General features: G+C 44.4%; 2 protein-coding genes across 2 annotated transcripts; both read left to right on the forward strand.

The window, feature by feature from the left end:
• The first annotated feature begins 1,750 nt into the window (after positions 1-1,750).
• LOC135520634 (C-Jun-amino-terminal kinase-interacting protein 4-like) lies at positions 1,751-23,096 on the forward strand. Its single transcript, XM_064946329.1, has 29 exons — positions 1,751-1,939; positions 4,776-4,937; positions 5,026-5,134; positions 5,291-5,485; positions 5,668-5,788; positions 6,246-6,316; positions 6,494-6,561; positions 6,720-6,789; positions 6,883-7,058; positions 8,762-9,003; positions 9,349-9,406; positions 9,652-9,804; positions 9,921-9,960; positions 10,081-10,208; positions 10,333-10,386; positions 10,738-10,878; positions 11,079-11,214; positions 13,464-13,550; positions 13,654-13,701; positions 14,253-14,394; positions 14,604-14,646; positions 14,749-14,829; positions 14,974-15,041; positions 19,757-19,905; positions 20,003-20,174; positions 20,384-20,497; positions 20,603-20,701; positions 21,672-21,776; positions 21,850-23,096. The coding sequence occupies exons 3-29, from the start codon at positions 5,036-5,038 to the stop codon at positions 22,050-22,052; spliced, it is 3,063 nt and encodes a 1,020-aa protein (XP_064802401.1). The 5' UTR covers positions 1,751-1,939; positions 4,776-4,937; positions 5,026-5,035; the 3' UTR covers positions 22,053-23,096.
• Positions 15,263-19,748, forward strand: LOC135521255 (hornerin-like). The gene is made up of 3 exons (XM_064947178.1): positions 15,263-15,275; positions 17,218-17,461; positions 17,507-19,748. Exons 1-3 carry the CDS (start codon positions 15,263-15,265, stop codon positions 19,455-19,457), a joined length of 2,208 nt encoding a protein of 735 aa, XP_064803250.1. The 3' UTR covers positions 19,458-19,748.
• Positions 23,097-23,138: the final 42 nt, after the last annotated feature.

The raw sequence follows: 23,138 nt of genomic DNA on the forward strand, positions 1-23,138 counted from the left end.
CTCAGGGCCTGGACAGCTTGCTATCATCGACAGAAAAATGAATTCCCATGTTTATCAAGACATTTTGCAGTAGAATGTAAGGCTATCTGTCCTCCAATTGAAGCTCAGCAGAAGTTGGGTGATGCAACAGGACAACGAACCAAAACACAGAAGTAAATCAACAACCGAATGGCTTCAACAGAAGAAAATACACCTTCTGGAGTGGCCCAGTAAGAGTCCTGACCTCAACCCAATTGAGATGCTGTGGCATGACCATCAAGCGGTTCATACCAGCCATCCCAAGAATAGTGCTGAACTGAAACAGTTTTGTAAAGAGGAATGGTCCAAAATTCCTCCTGACCGATACACAACTACAGAAAATGTTTGGTTGAGGTTATTGCTGCCAAAGAGGATCAACCATTTATTAAATCCAAGGGATCACATACTTTCCCACCCTGCACTGTGAATGTTGATGCGGTGTGTTCAATAAAGACATGAAAACGTATAATTGTTTGTGTGTTATTAGTTTAAGCAGACTGTGTTTGTGTATTGTTGTGACTTAGATGAAGATCATGTCAAATTTTATGACCAATTTATGCAGAAGTCCAGGTAATTCCAAAGGGTTCACATACTTTTCCTTGCTACTGAGAGTACAAAACACTGAGTGAGCTCTTTCATGACATAGACTGACCAGGTGAATCCAGGTGAAACCTATGACCCCTTATTGATGTCACCAGTTAAATCCACTTCATGTCTCAAGGCTTAAAAATCCTTCTATAACCTGTCTCCTCCCCTTCATCTAGACTGACTGGATTGTGCATGCATGCCATTCAGAGGGTAAATGGGCAAGAAAAAAAAGATTGAAGTGCCTTTGAATGGGGTATGGTAGTAGGTGCCACGCGCACTGGTTTGAGTGTGTCAAGAATTGCAATGCTCAACCGTTTCCTGTGTGTATCAAGCACGGTCCACCACCCAAAGGTCACCCAGCCAACTTAACACAAATGTGGGAAGCATTGGAGTCAACATGGGCCAGCATCTATGTGGAATGCTTTCAACATTTTAGAGTCCATTCCCCGATCAATTGAGGCTGATCTGAGGGCAAAAGGGGGTGCAACTCAATAGTAGGAAGATGTTCCTAATGTTTTGTAGTCAGTGGACATACAGATAAAGAGAGAGAAAGACAGACAAGAAACAAAGACAGATGTGTGTTTGCCTCCCTCTGCTGGAGAATGTACTGTACTCATTCTTCACGCCCTTGCTAGCAATACTCAAAACTAGTTTCATTTTCTTTAGTTCATGCGGAGGCTTATGAATTGCCTAAGAGTACTGACACATTTCCTTCACTTCCCCAAACCATTTGTTATTACAGTAGTCACTCATGGTACGCAAAAAGGAAACCGTTCCTGCAATTTCAGCGCATAGTCAGCACGATTTTCTGTAAAAAACAACAACTGGATCTGGTTAATATACAGTAGCCTATGGAATGACTGCGTAGAGGAAATTGGATACCTGGCCACGTTTTGCAAACATCTGCTGGTCTTTGCAGTGTTCAGTTGTTCACATAGTTATACTGTACTTGATTAACCGCTGGGAAAAACAGTCAGTGAAAAAAGGAGTGAAAGGTCATATTACGTGAAACGTTTAGACAGGTATTAAAGAAGGTCACCTGACAACCCTTCAACGTTCACCTCATCACGTGTCATTGTTCAAGTTAGGAACTTGTTTTTACTCACAAGACCAGCCATGTCCCGCCTCTTTTACACGGCCGTTGGACACTGAGAATAGCCTATCACTCCGATAGGCCAGAATAGGAATTCGGTCAACTGAGTCTAAATTAAACCACATCCCCTTCTTCAAACTCGCTGTAGGAGTAATTGATATGTTCTTCAAAGTAAACGACTGGAATATTACCCGTTTCAACAAATTATATACAAGTTTTGGGAACTAAAGAGACTCAAAGGTGAGTTAACATATAAAAAGACAGAGTGAACGTTTTGGTTCAGTTCTCCCGAACTACAGTAGGCTGAACAGATGGCCAAGTGAAATGAAGGTGATCTCGTAAAATCTATAAGGTGACTGTTGTCAGTCAATGGTTTATTTATACCGCAAACGCCATCATGTTATTGCACTTCAGACCGGCTAGATCGAGTTGGTGTTTACTGCTTAGGCTGCATCGTCGATTATTCTTTGGACGTCCGTCTGTTTCTGTCATTCAATATCGTGTGTGTGTGTGTGTGTGTGTGTGTGTGTGTGTGTGTGTGTGTGTGTGTGTGTGTGTGTGTGTGTGTGTGTGTGTGTGTGTGTGTGTGTGTGTGTGTGTGTGTGTGTGTGTGTGTGTGTGTGTGTGTGTGTGTGTGTGTGTGTGTGTGTGTGTGTGTGTGTGTGTAGTACTACAGTACACAGCAATACGCACGACATATTCAGCAACAGGTGGTAAATGTTTGTACAGTCTGAATCGTCTTGGAGGACAGACTGCCTAATAATCTGACAGTTTCTTTATTTTTTATGTTTTTATTTTATTTCATCGTTATTTAACCAGGTAGGATAGTTGAGAACAAGTTCTCATTTACAACTGCGACCTGGCCAAGATAAAGCAAAGCAGTGCTACACAAACAACACCGAGTTACTCATGGAATAAACAAACATACAGTCAATAATACAATAGATCAAGTATATATACAATGTGTGCAAATGAGGTAGGATAAGGGAGGTAAGGCAAAAAATAGGCCATAGTGGCAAAATAATTACAATTTAGCAATTAAACACTGGAGTGATAGATGTGCACAAAATGAGTGTGCAAGTAGAGATACTAGGGTGCAAAGGAGCAAAATAAATAACATTATGGGGATGAGGTAGTTGGGTGGGCTATTTACAGATGTACAGGTCCAGTGATCTGTGAGCTGCTCTGACAGCTGGTGCTTACAGTTAGTGAGGGAGATATGAGTCTCCAGCTTCAGTGATTTTTGCAATTCGTTCCAGTCAGTGGCAGCAGAGAACTGTAAGGAAAGGTGGCCGAACGAGGAATTGGCTTTGGAGGTGACCAGTGAAATATACCTGCTGGAACGCATGCTACGGGTGGGTGCTGCTATGGTGACCAGTGTGCAGAGACAAGGCGGGACTTTACCGAGCAATGACTTATAGATAACCTGGAGTCAGTGGGTTTGGCTACGAATATGAAGCGAGGGCCAGCCAACGAGAGTATACAGGTCGCAGTGGTGGGTAGTATATGGGGCTTTGGTGACAAAACGGATGGCACTGTGATAGACTGCATCCAATTTGCTGAGTAGAGTGTTGGGGGCTATTTTGTAAATTACATCGCTGAAGTCGAGGATCGGTAGAATAGTCAGTTTTACGAGGGTATGTTTGGCAGCATGAGTAAAGGAGGCTTTGTTGCGAAATAGGAAGCCGATTCTAGATTTAATTTTGGATTGGAGTTGCTTAATGTGAGTCTGGAAGGAGAGTTTACAGTCTAACCAGACACCTAAGTATTTGTAGTTGTCCACATATTCTAAGTCAGAATGTGGGCAGAGATCGGTTGAAGAGCATACATTTAGTTTTACTTGCATTTAAGAGCAGTTGGAGGCCACGAAAGGAGAGTTGTATGGCATTGAAGCTCGTCTGGAGGTTTGTTAACACAGTGTCCAAAGAGGGGCCAGAAGTATATGGTGTTGTCTGAGTAGAGGTGGATCAGAGAATCACCACTTTAGAATCACCACTGTAAAATAAGTACGAACAAGAATGAAACCTCATCAATGATATACGTATCCAGGGACAGGGCTTGCCATACACATTGGTCTCGGTTACTTGGGATCCACTGCCTGTAGGTGTGAGGCCTAGACCAGGGTAGTGGGTACTGTCGGATGTTTTCATCCCCAGTTAGGAGCCTGGTGGTGTGAGGCCTAGACCAGGGTAGTGGGTACTGTCGGATGTTTTCATCCCCAGTTAGGAGCCTGGTGGTGTGAGGCCTAGACCAGGGTAGTGGGTACTGTCGGATGTTTTCATCCCCAGTTAGGAGCCTGGTGGTGTGAGGCCTAGACCAGGGTAGTGGGTACTGTCGGATGTTTTCATCCCCAGTTAGGAGCCTGGTGGTGTGAGGCCTAGACCAGGGTAGTGGGTACTGTCGGATGTTTTCATCCCCAGTTAGGAGCCTGGTGGTGTGAGGCCTAGACCAGGGTAGTGGGTACTGTCGGATGTTTTCATCCCCAGTTAGGAGCCTGGTGGTGTGAGGCCTAGACCAGGGTAGTGGGTACTGTCGGATGTTTTCATCCCCAGTTAGGAGCCTGGTGGTGGCAGGAGGAGGGATCTGTGAGGAGGACAGGTGTGCCTGCTAGGGCAAATCAGAGTGGGAAACACACAAAGTCGTGTGTGAGAATTAAAAGGATTAGGCTTACTACCCGTGCATGGAGTCATTTTGCTTAGTAATGCTAAATGTTAAGTCATTCCAATTGTGTATACTGCCAGGCCACTTGTCTAAAGGCACAACCTGTTATTGGAGAGAGCAACAGACATGTAAACGTAGACAAGACTCCTAGTGTGAATAAAGTAACTAACTCGATACACACTGTAGCACTTCTATGTTTAGAGTTCACATTCTAGCCCTCACAGTGAGAGACAGGAAACAGAACAGAAAGAGAAACAGATGATGGTGGTTTGATTGTTGTAAAGGGGGTTTTACTTCTAAAAATAGTCATGTAGTATGTACCTGCAAGCCTATATTTTCTCAAATGAAAAAAAACTAACATTTCCACTGACATTGTAGAAATGATTATGATTCTGTTTTTTTCTCTCTCTTTCAGAATGGGCACCAACCCCCCCCTGACATCAGCTTCATCTACAGCTCGAGCAGAGGAAGGGGAATAGGGAAGTCATTTACTGTAGAAATGGAGGAAGGACCATGTACAGTGGAGAGATGGATGAAATGGGAGTAGACATGAGTGTGAGAGGTCTAGATAAACTAGGTGGGTAGGTATTTATATATGAGGAAGAAGTGTATTGACAAACACACAGTTCATATACTCATATCAGCTGAGACCCATTAACTTATAGATAGAGAGGGATGGAGTGTGGAGAGAGTATCCTGTGTGGCTCTGGGGAGCTGGATCTGGACCCTGACATTGTGAGTGAAGAGGCCGGGAAACTGTACTCTGAACTACAGGTAAACACACATCACATCCACCACTCAACTGCTTTCTGTCCTATCGCACCTTTCCTGTCTCTCTATCTCCTAGCTGGCTTTTCATTCCTCTGTCTCTTCTCCATCACCACCCACACCTATCTGATGCTACCCCCCATCCCTCTTTCCCTGCTACAGACAGTGATCGAGACCCATGGCGTAGGGGTTGTGGAGTCCCTGGTGCCCATCCTAGTATGGGTCCTGGAGGGTCTGGCCAGCTGCAGAGCCCAGCTCAGAGAGAGGGAGGACGAGGCTGAGAGAGAGAAAGGAGAGCGAGATGAGCTGTTGGAGAGATACCAGAGTGAGAAACTACTGAGGAGAGAGAGCCAGGAGGTGAGAGGGGATAGAAGTGCTTATGGTATATCATTTTTTTTTAATGCAAATGTGATATGGGGTCAGGGTTTGGGTTCTATTCTTTTTCAACTCAGTCAATTCAGGGTGTTGATTAAAATTCATAAATAAAAAGTTTCATATAGTTTAATGAATTTTAATACATGTTTGTTTTTTGCCTTTAGCGGTATCTGGAGTTGGATGACCAGATTGAGCAGGAGCGGAGGACGATGAGGGGAAGAGAGAAGGAGAGAGAGAGGAGGGAAAAAGAACTGGAGAAGAAGGCCAGAGAGCAGGCTGACCAATGTGAGTGTCTGACTGGGTCTGGGTGTCCATCGCTTCCTCTATCTCCCCCTTTATCTCTCAATTTCAATTCAAAGGGCTTTATTGGCATGGGAAACATATGTTAACATTGCCAAAGCAAGCGAAATGGATAATTAACAAAAGTGAAGTGAACAATCAGAAATGAGCAGTAAACAGTACACTCACAGAAGTTTCAAAAGAATAAAGACATTTGAAATGTTCTATTATCACTATGTACAGTGTTGTAACAATCTCTCTCTCTTTATGCTCACCCTCTTCATGTCCGTGTAGATTATTTTACATTCACATCCTTCATTCCCATCCTTTGTGTTACAAACTGAGGATGTTTGATAAGACCACGGCAAGTAGGCTACGGCAGAATCAGACTGGGACCCTGGTGATTGAGACACACTGTACTGTATGTGATGCTAATTGCTACTGTGTGTTGTTTCTGTGACAGTGGTGGCCTTGGAGGAGCAGAGGGCTGGACTGGGCAGAGAGTTGAACACACTGAAGCACACTCACAACAAGGTCAGACGACGGCATGTTTAGACTGACGAGGCTGTTTGGGACTCAACGTCTGTGTACCCTTCTATTAGTAACAGCTGCTGTCCATCATTGTGGAAATGTATTCTATTATCCCCGCTGTCCTTCCCTTTTGTCCTTCTTTTTCTATCTCCATTTTCACATTCTTTCACTCTCTCTCAGTTGGTGCTCAGTTATAAGGATCTGCTGGAGAGGAAAAGGGATCTAGAGAGAGAGGGATCTCCACTAAGGTTAGCCACCACTCAATTCAGTTAATATGACTACAACAACATGGAACGGTATGCAGTCTTTCCATTCTAAAGATATCTCTTTCACTGTGGTTCATTCATTTGATGGTTTCTGATTTTCACTGCATTATGATGTCACAATGGGCTCTGTCTGTCTTTAGTAACCATGTGCGCTCCAAGAATTCACAATCTACCCACGGCCTGTCAGAATCCTGTGTTAGCGGGCAGGAGGTACGTTCTCTAGATTTGATAACCTCTGTACTGTCTTGTAGCAGTAGTATTTTTCTACGGAAGTTGTCCTTACTGACTCCTTTCCTTTTCCAGCTAACTGATCAAAGGCCAGAAACACCTCCTTGTTCTGTCCTGTTGGAAGAACCGGTAACCAAGGACGATAGGGTGATTGACATTGTCGTAAAGCCAGACAGAGATGCTTCCTTCATCAATGACATCATAAGCTCCACCCCTGAGCTGGCGAAGTTTCATGGCCTTATGAATGCCAGGTATGTCCTGTATGTGTGCACTTACAGTGCAAGATGAACTGGACTGACTTTATTTCATTACCATGAAAGCTTTTCTTTTAAACATTCATAACAATAAACCAACTCAGCCACAACTAGTTAACTTCTTGAAACTCCCCATCCCGGATCCGGGATCGTGACTAAAGCCTCAGGCTCATTAGCATAACGCAACGTTAACAATTTCTGAAAATCGCAAATAAAATGAAAATAATGCGCCTACTCTCAAGCTTAGCCTTTTCTTAACAACACTGTCATCTCAGATTTTCAAAATATGCTTTTGAACCATAGCAATTCACTAATTTGTGTAAGAGTATGCTAAGCTAGCTTAGCATTTTGAGTAGCATTTAGCACGCAACATTTTCACAAAAACCAGATAACCAAATAAATAAAATCATTTAACTTTGAAGAGCTTCGGATGTTTTCAATGAGGAGACTCTCAGTTACATAGCAAATGTGCAGTTTTTCAAAAAAATATTATTTGTGTAGGACAAATCGCTCCGTTTTGTTCACGTTTGGCTATGAAAAAAACCTGTATACAGTTATAGCCTGAAGCTCATTAGCATAATGTAACGTTAACGATTTCTGAAAATCGCAAATAAAATGAAAATAATGCGCCTACTGTCAAGCTTAGCCTTTTCTTAACAACACTGTCATCTCAGATTTTCAAAATATGCTTTTGAACCATAGAAATTGACTAATTTGTGTAAGAGTATGCAAAGCTAGCAATGCATTTTGAATAACATGTAGCACGCAACATTTTCACAAAAACCAGATAACCAAATAAATAAAATCATTTACCTTTGAAGAGCTTCTGATGTTTTCAATGAGGAGACTCTCAGTTACATACCAAATGCGCAGTGTTTCCTGAAAGCGTCTGTGTGTAGGAGAAATCGTTCCGTTTTCCACATTGCGTCTGGCTACCGAAACGAACCGAAAATTCAGTCACCTACAACGTAAAACTTTTTCCGGATTAACTACATAATATCGACCGAAACATGGCAAACGTTGTTTGGAATCAGTCCTCAAGGTGTTTTTTCACATATCTCTTCATTGACATGCAGTTCGTGGAAGCTTGCTTTACTCTCTGTATTCCTTGGAAAAATAGTGGCAGGTGACTTTTGCGCACCAATTTCGGCGCAGGACACCGGGCGGACACGTGGTAAATGTGGTCTCTTATGGTCAATCTTCCAATGATCTGCCTACAAATACGTCACAATGCTGCAGACACCTTGGGGAAACGACAGAAAGGGCATTCTCATTCCTCTCGCATTCACAGCCATATAAGGAGACAAGGGAAAACAGAGCCTCAAAAATCCTGTTCATTTCCTGGATGCCGTCTCATCTTGGTTTTGCCTGAAGCTCACGTTCTAGGGCACGCATAGAAAATATCTTTGTATTTCTGGACACGTCAGAGTGTTTTCTTTCGAATCGTAGCAATTATATGCATAGTCGAGCATCTTTTTGTGACAAAATATCTTGTTTAAAACGGGAACGTTTTTCATCCAAAAATGAAATTGCGCCCCTAGAGTTTCAACAGGTTAACTGTAAATCAGACTACTTCCCTTCACAGGTCTGTCATGGTTCAGAAAGACTCTTGATGGGACATCTCCCTAACACACACTTTACTGTTGGACACACTGACACCTACCGCCCCCAACCTTTTCTCTGTTACCCATGTTCCCTAGCACCCCGGTCCGAGCAGACGTCAAAGAGCCAATCAGAGACAAGACCAGCATGGGGGAAGAAATTAAGGAGGTGGAGGAGAAGGAGGAGGAGGAGAAAAAAGAGGAAGGAGCAAAGCAGGAGAAGGAGGAGGATATGGATAGTCTGGAATGGGAGCTGAGGAACACTGAGTCTGTGTTCTCAGAGCTGTCCGAGCTGAGTCAAGAATACATAGAGAGTGTGGACCAGGGGGCCAGTGTCAGAGGTACGGCCATTAGGCAAGGGCACACCTACGCCCCCTGTTTGCAGTGAAACACTGCACTGGTTGTTCACATAAGATGAAATGTATGCCCTTTGCTCTCTTAACACATACAACTTCATTTTACAGCCAGAGGAAGGCTAGAGGGAAAGAGCTGAGGCCGATGGAGGGGGTATCTTAGGCAGTGCTGGGCAGTAGGCAGTAGTTAGACTGGACTGAAGTGTCAATGTCATGAGATCTGGTGTGAGCAATTAAAAAAAGTTAGTTGTTCTGTAAAGGGTTGACTTAGGGTTACGATATGGGTTAATGCTATTTGTGGTGAGAACTGTTTGATTTTTCTTGTCTGTGCAGGCAGCACCGACCAGTTTGAGGAGATTCTTTCTCAGTATGAGGAACTGAAACACACCCAGTAAGTCCCCGCGTTTATCCCACCGTTATTATTACCCTACTATGTCTAGTCCTGTGTGACTAACTCTGTGTGTAGGGGGCTTACCATTCACTATGCCTCTGTTTCATTTAGATACGTTGACAGAGTGCACTGGGCCTGAAGTAAAACTGGGCACAACGGGTCCTTTGTTTACTGTATTTACTCACTTTTGCATTCTGTCATTCATTTTCTCTCTCACTCACTCTTACATTATCTACCTCTCCCAGTGAGTTAGTGAATGCGGCCCGGAAAGCACTGATCTCTCGTGTGGAGGAGCTGACCAATGAGAGGTCAGCTCTTAAGGTGGAGGTGACTTCCTGCCAGGAGACTGTCACCCGATTGGAGGGAAGGATGAAGGAGATGGAGGAGGAAACCAAGAGGTACACAACTCTAGTGTCAGGTTGTTGATGGTTGGCAGAATGAGACGAAGGTATACAAACAATATTTGGTCATGTGGTGTGATTCATTGATTGCCTGTGTTTCTGCTTTTATGTAGACTTCGGAAAGAACTGGAAGCAAATCAATCAGATGATGATGTAAGAGGGCTTTCTTTGTGTTGTCTCTTTATATTCTGCTAATAGATTTGTTGTAACTTTTTTTTTTCTCTAATGGACTTGATGTACACTCTAACTAGAATGTTAATCTGTTACCCGTAGTCCTCTCTGCCCATATCGCTGCGTCGGTTCTCTCGTTCGGAGATGTCCCGTGTTGTCATGGAGAAGAACCAGTATAAGGAGCGTTTGTTTGAGCTGCAGGAGGCTGTGAGACGCAGTCAGACCATTCGGTAACCATACCTGCCTGTCTCCCCCATATAAGTAGACTGACAGGAGGTTTCATAGTCCTGTAGAGAAGGGAGAAGGGAATAACTAATGTCTCTCAGTCTCACATCAGTCATCCCTTCTTTTCAGGGCCACCCAAGAAGAGAGGATCACTGAGAGAGAGAGGACTAGTGTGTGGAGAAGGTGAGAGTGAGGGAGTGAAGAATCAGGAAGGAAAATACAACTTTTTAATTTGGCAATTATTGCAGTAAAGAAGTTCACAGATACTGTTAACCACTTTCTTCACTTTAAACCTTGAGCTGCTAACAGGCACACAACCACACATATTTGTCCTGGGCCTGGCTCTGACCCCTGACTTCACAACATTTAGCTCAATAGCTGTTCATATTTACCTGTGGCTACACAATCTATAGCCCAAGCACATGACCAGAGTGCCTATGGGGAAGTTATGTGTAAGAGTTATTGTATTCCTGTGAGGTGGGCAGAGCTTCTGGTCAATTGCAGTCAAATTAACCATCTCTCTGTCCATTCAAGATTCAACCGTTTGTTTGGCCTGAACAAGAACCCCTTAGTTCCGTCTGCTGCTCTAGCACTGACCCTGCCGATGTCCCCGTCCCCCACTCACTCACCAATGGGGTCTCCACGGCAATTGGCTGTCAGTACGACTCAGACAGTGTACGTTGATATGATGATAATGGGATTACATGTCTTTGGAGCTCTTTCCAACTTCTCAAAGTGCTTTACATTGTAAGGTTTGAAGTGAACTAACCTCATCTACTACCATAGGTTACATTAGTAACTATCATAAAGCAGTCCATCTTTTTAAACCACTCTCTCACCCTCTGCCCCCTCTTCCTCTTCCCGCTTCCTCCCAGTGGTGCCTCCCCTGCTGCAGCCCTGTCTCCGCGGGTCAGGAGGAGGGAGCTGTACAGAGACATCCGCTCCCATGTCTGGGGAACCCTGGGAAAACGCCAGGTTCATGGCTGGAGCATGCCGCTGTCTCACACACAGGTGAACATGCATACACATCATACAGTGCCTTCAGAAAGTATTCACACCCCTGGACTTTTCCACATTTTGTTGAGTTACAAAGTGGGATTAAAATAGATGTAACACATTTTTTGTCAACGATCTACAAACAATAATCTGTAATGTCAACGTGGGAGAAATTATCATATTTGAAACATTTATGGAAAATAAAACACTAATCTATCTTGATTACGTAAATATTCAACCCCTGAGTCAATAGATGTTAGAATCACATTGGGCAGCGGGATTATAAATAGTATTTTTGGCTAAGTCTTTAGTTTTGCACACCTCGATTGTACAATATTTGCCCATTTATTATTCTTTTGAAACTTCTTCAAGCTCTGTCAAGTTGGTTGTTGATCATTCCTAGACAGACATTTTAAAGTTTTGGCTTATTTAAGTCATGTAGGCTATTGTGTTTTAGGTTATTGTCCTGCTGAAAGGTGAATTTGTCTCCAAGTGTCTGTTGGAAAGCAGACTGCACCAGGTTTTCCTCTAGGATATTTGTCTGTGCTTAGCTCTATTACATAAATGTTTTTATCCTTAAAAACTCCCTCGTCCTTGCAGATGACAAGCATACCCATAATATGATGCAACCACCACCCTGCTTGAAAATATGAAGAGTGGTACTCAGTTATGTGTTGTTTTGGATTTTCCCCAAACATAATGCTTTGTATTCAGAACAAAAAAATGAATTTCTTTGCCGCCTGTTTTCCAGTATTACTTTAGTTCCTTATAGCAAACAGGATACATGGTTTCCAGTATTACTTTAGTGCCTTATAGCAAACAGGATACATGGTTTCCAGTATTACTTTAGTTCCTTATAGCAAACAGGATACATGGTTTCCAGTATTACTTTAGTTCCTTATAGCAAACAGGATACATGGTTTCCAGTATTACTTTAGTTCCTTATAGCAAACAGGATACATGTTTTCCAGTATTACTTTAGTTCCTTATAGCAAACAGGATACATGGTTTCCAGTATTACTTTAGTTCCTTATAGCAAACAGGATACATGGTTTCCAGTATTACTTTAGTTCCTTATAGCAAACAGGATACATGGTTTCCAGTATTACTTTAGTTCCTTATAGCAAACAGGATACATGTTTTCCAGTATTACTTTAGTTCCTTATAGCAAACAGGATACATGGTTTCCAGTATTACTTTAGTTCCTTATAGCAAACAGGATACATGGTTTCCAGTATTACTTTAGTGCCTTATAGCAAACAGGATACATGGTTTCCAGTATTACTTTAGTGCCTTATAGCAAACAGGATACATGGTTTCCAGTATTACTTTAGTTCCTTATAGCAAACAGGATACATGGTTTCCAGTATTACTTTAGTTCCTTATAGCAAACAGGATACATGGTTTCCAGTATTACTTTAGTGCCTTATAGCAAACAGGATACATGGTTTCCAGTATTACTTTAGTGCCTTATAGCAAACAGGATACATGTTTTGGACTATTTTTATTCTGTACAGGTTTCCTCATTTCTCTCTGTCATTTAGGTTAGTATTGTGGAGTAACTACAATGTTGTTAATCCATCCTCAATTTTCTCCTATCACAGCCAGTAAATGTTTAAAATCACCATTGGCCCCTGAGCGGTTTCCTTCTTCTCCGGCGACTGAGTTAGGAAGTATGCCTGTATCTTTGTGGTGACTGGGTGTATTGAGACACCACCCAAAGTGTAATTAATAACTTCACCATGCTCAGAGGGATGCTTTATGCCTGATTTTTTGTGTTGCATCGGTGCTTAAAATTCACAACTCCTACTGAGGGACCTTCCAGATAACTGTGTGTGTGGGGTACAGAGATGGAGTGGTCATTCAAAACAGCATGCACACAGAGTGAATCCATGCAAGTTATGTGACTTGTTAAGCAACACCTTTACTCCTGAACTTATTTAGGCTTTCCATACCAAAGGGGTTGAATACATATTAACTCAAGACATTTCAGCTTTAAATGCTTTTATTTATTTGTATAATTCCACTGTGACATGGGGTATTATGTGTTTATCAGTGACACATGCACTATCAATTGAATCCAATTTAAATTCAGGCAGTAACATATCCAAAATATGGAAAAAGTCAAGGGGTGTGAATACTTTCTGAAGGCACTGTAGGTAAACACAATATTTATTTCAGAGGTGAAAATACTCACACAGACTGTGGAAGAAGACACAAACCTTAATCTGGTGCATACAGTATATTGTGTGGGATTATTGCAGGATTCCTCAGAGCCGACCCCTGAGCCCAAAGATGTGCCTGTCCTAGTTCAGCTCAGACTGATGGACCAGAGAGATTCTACAGCCAAGGTAGGCCATACTATTCAGAAACATGTCAAGTCAGTGCTATGGTTCTTAACCCAGACAGTCTTTTCCCAGAAGACAGTCCATAACTTGTGTTTTCTCTCTGTAGCTAAACTGTGCTGTTGCTGTCACACCTGAGATCTCAGGCGAAACAACGGTAAGGTGGTCATTACCGTCAAATTACTAGTTCTAGTCACACTAGCTACCACTTGCAGTACCATCTAACCACCATTTTCAGACCATGTCATGCCAATGGTTTTCTCAATGTCAAATTGACCAACTGGCTCTAACTGGCACTTCTTGTAGATCTGGGAGGTTTGATAGGTAGAATCAATATGGTAGTAGCTCCATGTCCACTGACAGGCTAGATGGAACCATGTTGTTTAGCATGCTGTTTACACCCATCCAAACCGTTTAGGTCTCTACACATATGCCTAGTGGGTAGGGGTTAGGGCAGTGTTTCCCCAGCTCGGTCCTGGGGACTCCAAGGGGTTTTGGTTTTTGCCCTAGCACCACATAGCTGATTCAAATGATCAACTCATCACTAAGCTTTGATTATATGAATCCGCTGTGCAGTGCTAGGGCAAAAACCAAAACGTGCACCCCTTGGAGTCTCCAGGACTGAGTTTGGGAAACACTGGGCTAGGGGTTGATCTGTCATCTCTCAATAGTAGGCATCACTCCTCTCTCTTCCATCCACTCTGTCAGTGTGCAGTGTGGGTGGTCTCTGGTCCCGCCTCCAGTAGTGATGTGACAGTGATCAACCCTGCACGGTCCAATACGGTGCTGGATCAGTTCAGCCTCCCACCCACCTCGCCCGCCCTATGCATCTGTGCTGTGCCCCCTACTGGTCAGTGCTATCTATTACTCTCCTGGTATAAGGTAACCTTAGGCACAGATCTAGGATCAGCTTACCAATTTTAGATTTCTGTAGACTTGTTAACCATAGCCGCCATCATTTCCAAATCATCACTCAACTAGTTATTTCCATTAGCATTGCCAGTGTTTAAAGCATTGTTATCCGCTTACCGTCTCCGTGTTCTGTTTCTGTGTCATCAGGTGAGACCTCAGGAACTGTGTGGATTGGAACTCAGGAAGGAAGGTGAGGTGTGGAGATCAGAACCATGCTGTTCCATGATACGTTAAACAATTGAGTTGCTCATTCTCCCTCTCTCTCTTTTTCTCTTTCTTCCTTCATTCCCAGTGTATTGGTCCACTCCGCGTCCACAGCTAGGAGGCGCTGTCTGCAGTCTATCTCTCTGTCTGAGGGTGTGCACTCTCTCACGTGAGAACTCCTGTACCCAGTCCGATATAGACCACAAGCCCCTACAGTTGGACACTTGGATGACTAGATCTGAAAGGATAATTGTGTACCAGTTTGAATATTGCATGTTTTGTCTTTGTTTACTTTCAACTCTAAACCTTTCAGGTATTCACAGGGTCAAGTCATTGCTGGATTAGCCAATGGGACGCTGGCATTCTTCTCGCACAACCAAGGTAATTCCCCCTCTCAGGTTACTGTCAGGATCAGGGTCAGGTTACTGTCAGGATCAGGTCAGGTTACTGTCAGGATCAGGTCAGGTTACTGTCAGGATCAGGTCAGGTTACTGTCAGGATCAGGTCAGGTTACTGTCAGGATCAGGTTACTATCAGGGTCAGGTTACTGTCAGAATTAGGTCAGGTTACTGTCAGGATCAGGTCAGGATCAGATCAGATTCATGTCAGGATCAGGTCAGGTTACTGTCAGGATCAGGTCAGGTTACTGTCAGGGTCAGGTTACTATCAGGGTCAGGTTACTGTCAGGATCAGGTCAGGTTACTGTCAGGATCAGGTCAGGTTACTGTCAGGATCAGGTCAGGTTACTGTCAGGATCAGGTCAGGTTACTGTCAGGATCAGGTCAGGTTACTGTCAGGATCAGGTCAGGTTACTGTCAGGATCAGGTCAGGTTACTGTCAGGATCAGGTCAGGTTACTGTCAGGATTAGGGTCAGGCTACTGTCAGGATCAGGTCAGGATCAGGGTCAGGTTACTGTCAGGATCAGGGTCAGGTTACTGTCAGGATCAGGGTCAGGTTACTGTCAGGATCAGGTCAGGTTACTGTCAGGATTAGGGTCAGGCTACTGTCAGGGTCAGGTCAGGATCAGGGTCAGGTTACTGTCAGGATCAGGTCAGGTTACTGTCAGGATCAGGTCAGGTTACTGTCAGGATCAGGTCAGGTTACTGTCAGGATCAGGTCAGGTTACTATCAGGGTCAGGTTACTGTCAGGATCAGGGTCAGGCTACTGTCAGGATCAGGTCAGGATCAGGGTCAGGTTACTGTCAGGATCAGGTCAGGTTACTGTCAGGATCAGGTCAGGTTACTGTCAGGATCAGGTCAGGTTACTGTCAGGATCAGGTCAGGTTACTATCAGGGTCAGGTTACTGTCAGGATCAGGGTCAGGTTACTGTCAGGGTCAGGTCAGGTTACTGTCAGGGTCAGGTTACTGTCAGGATCAGGTCAGGTTACTGTCAGGATCAGGTCAGGTTACTGTCAGGATCAGGTCAGGTTACTGTCAGGGTCAGGGTCAGGTTACTGTCAGGATCAGGGTCAGGTTACTGTCAGGATCAGGTCAGGTTACTGTCAGGATCAGGGTCAGGTTACTGTCAGGATCAGGGTCAGGTTACTGTCAGGATCAGGTCAGGTTACTGTCAGGATCAGGTCAGGTTACTGTCAGGATCAGGGTCAGGTTACTGTCAGGATCAGGTCAGGTTACTGTCAGGATCAGGTTACTATCAGGGTCAGGTTACTGTCAGGATCAGGTCAGGTTACTGTCAGGATCAGGTCAGGTTACTGTCAGGATCAGGTCAGGTTACTGTCAGGATCAGGTCAGGTTACTGTCAGGATCAGGTCAGGTTACTGTCAGGGTCAGGGTCAGGTTACTGTCAGGATCAGGTTACTGTCAGGATCAGGTCAGGTTACTGTCAGGGTCAGGTTAGGTTACTGTCAGGATCAGGTCAGGTTACTGTCAGGGTCAGGTTAGGTTACTGTCAGGATCAGGTCAGGTTACTGTCAGGATCAGGTCAGGTTACTGTCAGGATCAGGGTCAGGTTACTGTCAGGTTACAGGATCAGGGTCATCAGGGGTCAGGTTACTGTCAGGATCAGGTCAGGTTACTGTCAGGATCAGGTCAGGTTACTGTCAGGATCAGGTCAGGTTACTGTCAGGATCAGGTCAGTCAGGAGGATCAGGGTCAGGTTACTGTCAGGATCAGGTCAGGTTACTGTCAGGATCAGGTCAGGTTACTGTCAGGTCAGGTTACTGTCAGGATCAGGTCAGGTTACTGTCAGGATCAGGTCAGGTTACTGTCAGGATCAGGTCAGGTTACTGTCAGGATCAGGGTCAGGTTACTGTCAGGATCAGGGTCAGGTTACTGTCAGGATCAGGTCAGGTTACTGTCAGGATCAGGGTCAGGTTACTGTCAGGATCAGGGTCAGGTTACTGTCAGGGTCGGGTCAGGTTACTGTCAGGGTCAGGTCAGGTTACTGTCAGGGTCGGGTCAGGTTACTGTCAGGATCAGGGTCAGGTTACTGTCAGGATCAGGTCAGGTTACTGTCAGGGTCGGGTCAGGTTACTGTCAGGGTCGGGTCAGGTTACTGTCAGGGTCGGGTCAGGTTACTGTCAGGATCAGGTCAGGTTACTGTCAGGATCAGGTCAGGTTACTGTCAGGGTCGGGTCAGGTTACTGTCAGGGTCGGGTCAGGTTACTGTCAGGGTCGGGTCAGGTTACTGTCAGGATCAGGGTCAGGTTACTGTCAGGATCAGGTCAGGTTACTGTCAGGATCAGGGTCAGGTTACTGTCAGGATCAGGTCAGGTTACTGTCAGGATCAGGTCAGGTTACTGTCAGGATCAGGTCAGGTTACTGTCAGGATCAGGTCAGGTTACTGTCAGGGTCAGGTCAGGTTACTGTCAGGATCAGGGTCAGGTTACTGTCAGGGTCAGGTTACTGTCAGGATCAGGTCAGGTTACTGTCAGGATCAGGTCAGGTTACTGTCAGGATCAGGTCAGGTTACTGTCAGGATCAGGTCAGGTTACTGTCAGGGTCAGGTTACTGTCAGGGTCAGGTCAGGTTACTGTCAGGATCAGGTCAGGTTACTGTCAGGGTCAGGTCAGGTTACTGTCAGGATCAGGTCAGGTTACTGTCAGGATCAGGTCAGGTTACTGTCAGGATCAGGTCAGGTTACTGTCAGGATCAGGTCAGGTTACTGTCAGGATCAGGTCAGGTTACTGTCAGGATCAGGTCAGGTTACTGTCAGGATCAGGTTAGGTTACTGTCAGGATCAGGTCAGGTTACTGTCAGGGTCAGGTTACTGTCAGGATCAGGTCAGGTTACTGTCAGGATCAGGTCAGGTTACTGTCAGGGTCAGGTTACTGTCAGGATCAGGTCAGGTTACTGTCAGGATCAGGTCAGGTTACTGTCAGGATCAGGTCAGGTTACTGTCAGGATCAGGTCAGGTTACTGTCAGGATCAGGTCAGGTTACTGTCAGGATCAGGTCAGGTTACTGTCAGGATCAGGTCAGGTTACTGTCAGGATCAGGTCAGGTTACTGTCAGGATCAGGGTCAGGTTACTGTCAGGATCAGGTCAGGTTACTGTCAGGTTACTGTCAGGATCAGGATCAGGTTACTGTCAGGATCAGGTTACTGTCAGGATCAGGTCAGGTTACTGTCAGGATCAGGTCAGGTTACTGTCAGGATCAGGTCAGGTTACTGTCAGGATCAGGGTCAGGTTACTGTCAGGATCAGGTCAGGTTACTGTCAGGATCAGGTCAGGTTACTGTCAGGATCAGGGTCAGGTTACTGTCAGGATCAGGTCAGGTTACTGTCAGGGTCAGGGTCAGGTTACTGTCAGGATCAGGTCAGGTTACTGTCAGGATCAGGTCAGGTTACTGTCAGGATCAGGGTCAGGTTACTGTCAGGATCAGGGTCAGGTTACTGTCAGGATCAGGTCAGGTTACTGTCAGGATCAGGTCAGGTTACTGTCAGGATCAGGTCAGGTTACTGTCAGGGTCAGGTTACTGTCAGGGTCAGGTTACTGTCAGGATCAGGTCAGGTTACTGTCAGGATCAGGTCAGGTTACTGTCAGGATCAGGTCAGGTTACTGTCAGGATTAGGTCAGGTTACTGTCAGGATCAGGTCAGGTTACTGTCAGGATCATATCAGGTTACTGTCAGGATCAGGTCAGGTTACTGTCAGGATCAGGTCAGGTTACTGTCAGGATCAGGTCAGGTTACTGTCAGGATCAGGTCAGGTTACTGTCAGGATCAGGTCAGGTTACTGTCAGGGTCAGGTTACTGTCAGGGTCAGGTTACTGTCAGGATCAGGTCAGGTTACTGTCAGGATCAGGTCAGGTTACTGTCAGGATCAGGTCAGGTTACTGTCAGGATCAGGTCAGGTTACTGTCAGGATCAGGTCAGGTTACTGTCAGGGTCAGGTCAGGTTACTGTCAGGGTCAGGTCAGGTTACTGTCAGGGTCAGGTCAGGTTACTGTCAGGGTCAGGTCAGGTTACTGTCAGGATCAGGTCAGGTTACTGTCAGGATCAGGTCAGGTTACTGTCAGGATCATATCAGGTTACTGTCAGGATCAGGTCAGGTTACTGTCAGGTCAGGTTACTGTCAGGATCAGGTCAGGTTACTGTCAGGATCATATCAGGTTACTGTCAGGGTCAGGTCAGGTTACTGTCAGGGTCAGGTCAGGTTACTGTCAGGATCAGGTCAGGTTACTGTCAGGATCAGGTCAGGTTACTGTCAGGATCAGGTCAGGTTACTGTCAGGGTCAGGTCAGGTTACTGTCAGGGTCAGGTTACTGTCAGGATCAGGTCAGGTTACTGTCAGGATCATATCAGGTTACTGTCAGGATCATATCAGTGCATATGAAGGAAAGGAGGGAAGAAGTGGTACCATTTTATGTTTTAGATAAACTGTATCTCTTCTAGCCAGAACCATTGAATGTCAGAATGGACCTTTCGTAGCAGGTTAGGACAACTTACACAACAGGTTAAGAGAATTAGCGTAGCTGGTTAGGATTATTAGGTTAAGTTTAAGAAGAGGGTTAGGGTTAGCTAAAATGCAAAGAAATGACATCAATTTGACAAACTGTATTCCATCTATCCATGACCACATACAACCTGTGATTTGTAAGAGACTGATGATGACTAATCGCCACTATTTGACAGATGGGTGGGATCTCCAATCACATGAGGTTTTGCCTCTGGGATCAACTCCACTGCAGCCCATTCGCTGTTGCCTGGCGAAGGGTGCGTACTTATGGGTAGGATATTGGAATCGGGTTCATGTGGTCGATGTCGAGAATAGAAAAGTGGAGGTAAGAGTTTGATGAACCTGAAAATATTGTGTGTTTGTGAATTCAGAATGGTTTGTACTTTGTATTTTTTTGTCTATATTACCCACCTCTCTTTCAGCAAACTTTAACCGTCTCGGAGCGCAGTGAGCAGCAGGTGCGTTTCCTGTGTGCGGCAGGAAGTGGTGTGTGGACGTCCTGTCGGCTCGACCCTACACTCAGGCTTTTCGATTGGTCCACTGGCCGGCCCCTGCAGGATGTGGATCTGACCCCTCTGGTCACCAAAACACTGGGTAGGAGCAGGATTCTCAGTTCATGAATCTGTTTATGTTTTATATTGCTGATGTGAGCATGTAATGGCCCACATATGAGTTAATGTACAACTTTGAATACGTTTTCTTCAATTTTGCTTCAATCCTTACCTCCTCAACCCAAAACCTGAACCCACTCTGCTTGAATGGATAAGCTCCTGACTGTTGGTCTCTCTGTCTCTCTTCTCCAGGCCCTGCCTTCTTGTCTCTCTCCCCGCTGCAGATCTCCTCCCTCACCGTCATCTCTGGCCGGCTGTGGGTGGGAACAGGAAGTGGCGCCATCTTCTCCATCCCTGTGTCTCTCAGTGAGTGCTGACCTCTGGCCCCCAGAGGTCAACAACAGAATCACCTGAAAGATAATGCCCTTACACTGGTCATATGTCAATTGTCTTCTTCTCTGCGTTCCATAGGTTCAGAGTCTGCCTCTATACCATACTGCTCTTTGGCGGCAGCACAACTGTGTTACCATGGACACCGCCAGGCTGTCAAGTTCATCATTGCTGCACCTGGTGAAAATCTCTTATCGTTGTTCATTCATTCACTGTTGTGTAACAATGCAGTTATTCTACAGCGGGGCTATTCAACTGGCGGCCCACGGCCCTTTGATCAATTCTGAATATTAATCAATGATCTGCAAAAAAAATCCCCTCCAAAAGCCGACGTTCAACGTCAAAATGACAAGCACTATAGTGGTTGTCTATAGTGTAGTTTCTAGTGTTTGTTTTGTGGTTTCTAGCGCCTATGTGGCATGTTGATTATTTTTTCTTCATATGAATTTGTCTCTAGTGTTTGAACGGTTTAAGCTACAACATATTATGACCCCATTCCTGAAAGCTACGACTCTCAGGAACACTACGTGCCTTCTGTTTCCCTCTCTGATGCTCACAAGGACTTGTTAGAAGGGAGTGGAACAAATAAATGCACCTAATGACTGTGAGAAATGAACTCAAAGCTTCCGTCCCACAGACTGGAATTTGGCATCACCTGATTTTACATATCTTTGTGTTCTTTATTATGATGCTTAGTTTTCAGATTTTAAAATTACCTAATTACGTGTAAGAAGCTTTTACTAGTTAAAATAATGAGCGAGTTTTGTGACTTCCTTTTCAATGATGAGCATCCACTCACGTTGGTTGAGCGCCCTCCACTTCTTTCCTAATTACTTTTAGCAACATTTAATTTGAAGAAAATTGCTTTATTGGTCATGTGTGTTGCTTTTTTTATACGGTTCTTCCGAAGATGAATTGCATGTGGAAAATGTCCCCCCCCCCCCTAAAATTAACCTTTCTACATCTGGCCCCAGTAGGAATGTAGTTGAATAGCCCTGTTCTACAGTATTAAATACTATGCAGTTATTGCATAGTTATTAGACAGTATTATATTGTGATACTATGTAGTTATTACATAGTTATTAGACTTATATTGTGCTACTATGCAGTTATTACATGGTTATTAGTATTCTATATCTGTGTTCCCCAGGCTGTGTGACCAGCTCTTCTACAATAGGAGGCGGTGCTGTAACTCTCGTCTCTATCTCTCAACTCATTCTCAGTGGAGGAGAGGGCTACATCAACTTCCGCATCGGTGAGTTGAGGACATAATGTGGTTGTCATTAGTGGTTGTCTGACTGACTCTGTCTCCCTCTTACCTTTCCCAGGCGACGACGCGAATGACGGTGCGCCCGAAGCTGCCCCGCTGCGATCAGACCGCAGTCACATGATCATCTGGCAGAGCCCCACCCCTCCCTGCCCAGCGCCGCCCTTTGACCACACCCACATCCAGTCTAGAATGAGACAAGGAAGGATTAGAAAGAGATGTCATACAAGAGACCAGGAAGTACAAATGGGAGCCATGTTTTAATGGGCTTCATTCACTAGGAGTTCCATTTGGATTTTTGTTCTAGAATCTTGGGATTAAATTAAGACATCACAGCTTAATCCTTCTTGTCTCATTCTGTTATTTAGTTGCTACCCTCATCCCCTTGACTAAACCTTTCACCTGGTTAACCCAGTCTCCTCTGTGTGCCTTAATGTGATTTGACAATCGTTGCTGTGAGATTGGTTATTGTACAATGTTTTGTGTTTTTTGTGAAACATGTTTCCTCATCATGGTAATCATATATGGGCAGCAGGTAGCCTAGTGGTTAAGAGTGTTGGGCCAGTACCCGAAAGATCGCTGGTTTGAAAACCTGAGCTGACTAGGTCAAAAATCGGTCTGTGCATGAGCAAGGCGCTTAACCCTAATTACTCCTGTAAATCACTCTGGATAAGAGCGTATGCTAAATGACTCAAATGGAAATATCATCACTGTAGCAAAGTATTTTACAGTAAGAGTCATCATCTCTGACTTTTGGTTGGTCAGTTAAGAATGGTTTGGGTTTGTTTTAACCACAACATGCACACTCAGTAGCATATCATTCCATGACGTTGGCACAAGGCATTATACCCTTGTTCAAACTCGTTTACATTGATACTGAGATGTAATGTTGAAGCTGCTGGGTTCCTAATAACTATTCTTGCATAAGACCCTGGCCTTCAGTTCCCATTGCATGCTGGGTAAATCTGCAGCGTAATTGCACTTTATTATCGTGTGTGTGTGTGTCTTAAATATTTTGAAATGATTGGCTAATCCTCTTAAAGATCCCAGAGAAATGATCTTATGTCTGCTCGTTATGACTTTGTGAAACACATGGTTTGTTAAAACAAAAAAATGTAAGTTTTAATTTGCAGAGCGATAAGTATCTTTTGAGACTTCCACTCCCTTAAAGTATTTTATGCCGTTTTTGAAAGTGTTTGTGTGTGTGAATCATGTCTGAAAATGTTAATCATAACTGGACTCTATGCAAGATCATCTGTATCTACTTAAATCTATGAAAAATAAACTTTGGGAAATACTTTCATAAAAGATCTGTTTTCAAATCAATATAATGTAATACTTTTCATCCCA

Source organism: Oncorhynchus masou, chromosome 29 (assembly GCF_036934945.1).
Source record: "Oncorhynchus masou masou isolate Uvic2021 chromosome 29, UVic_Omas_1.1, whole genome shotgun sequence".
Classification (NCBI taxonomy): domain Eukaryota; kingdom Metazoa; phylum Chordata; class Actinopteri; order Salmoniformes; family Salmonidae; genus Oncorhynchus; species Oncorhynchus masou.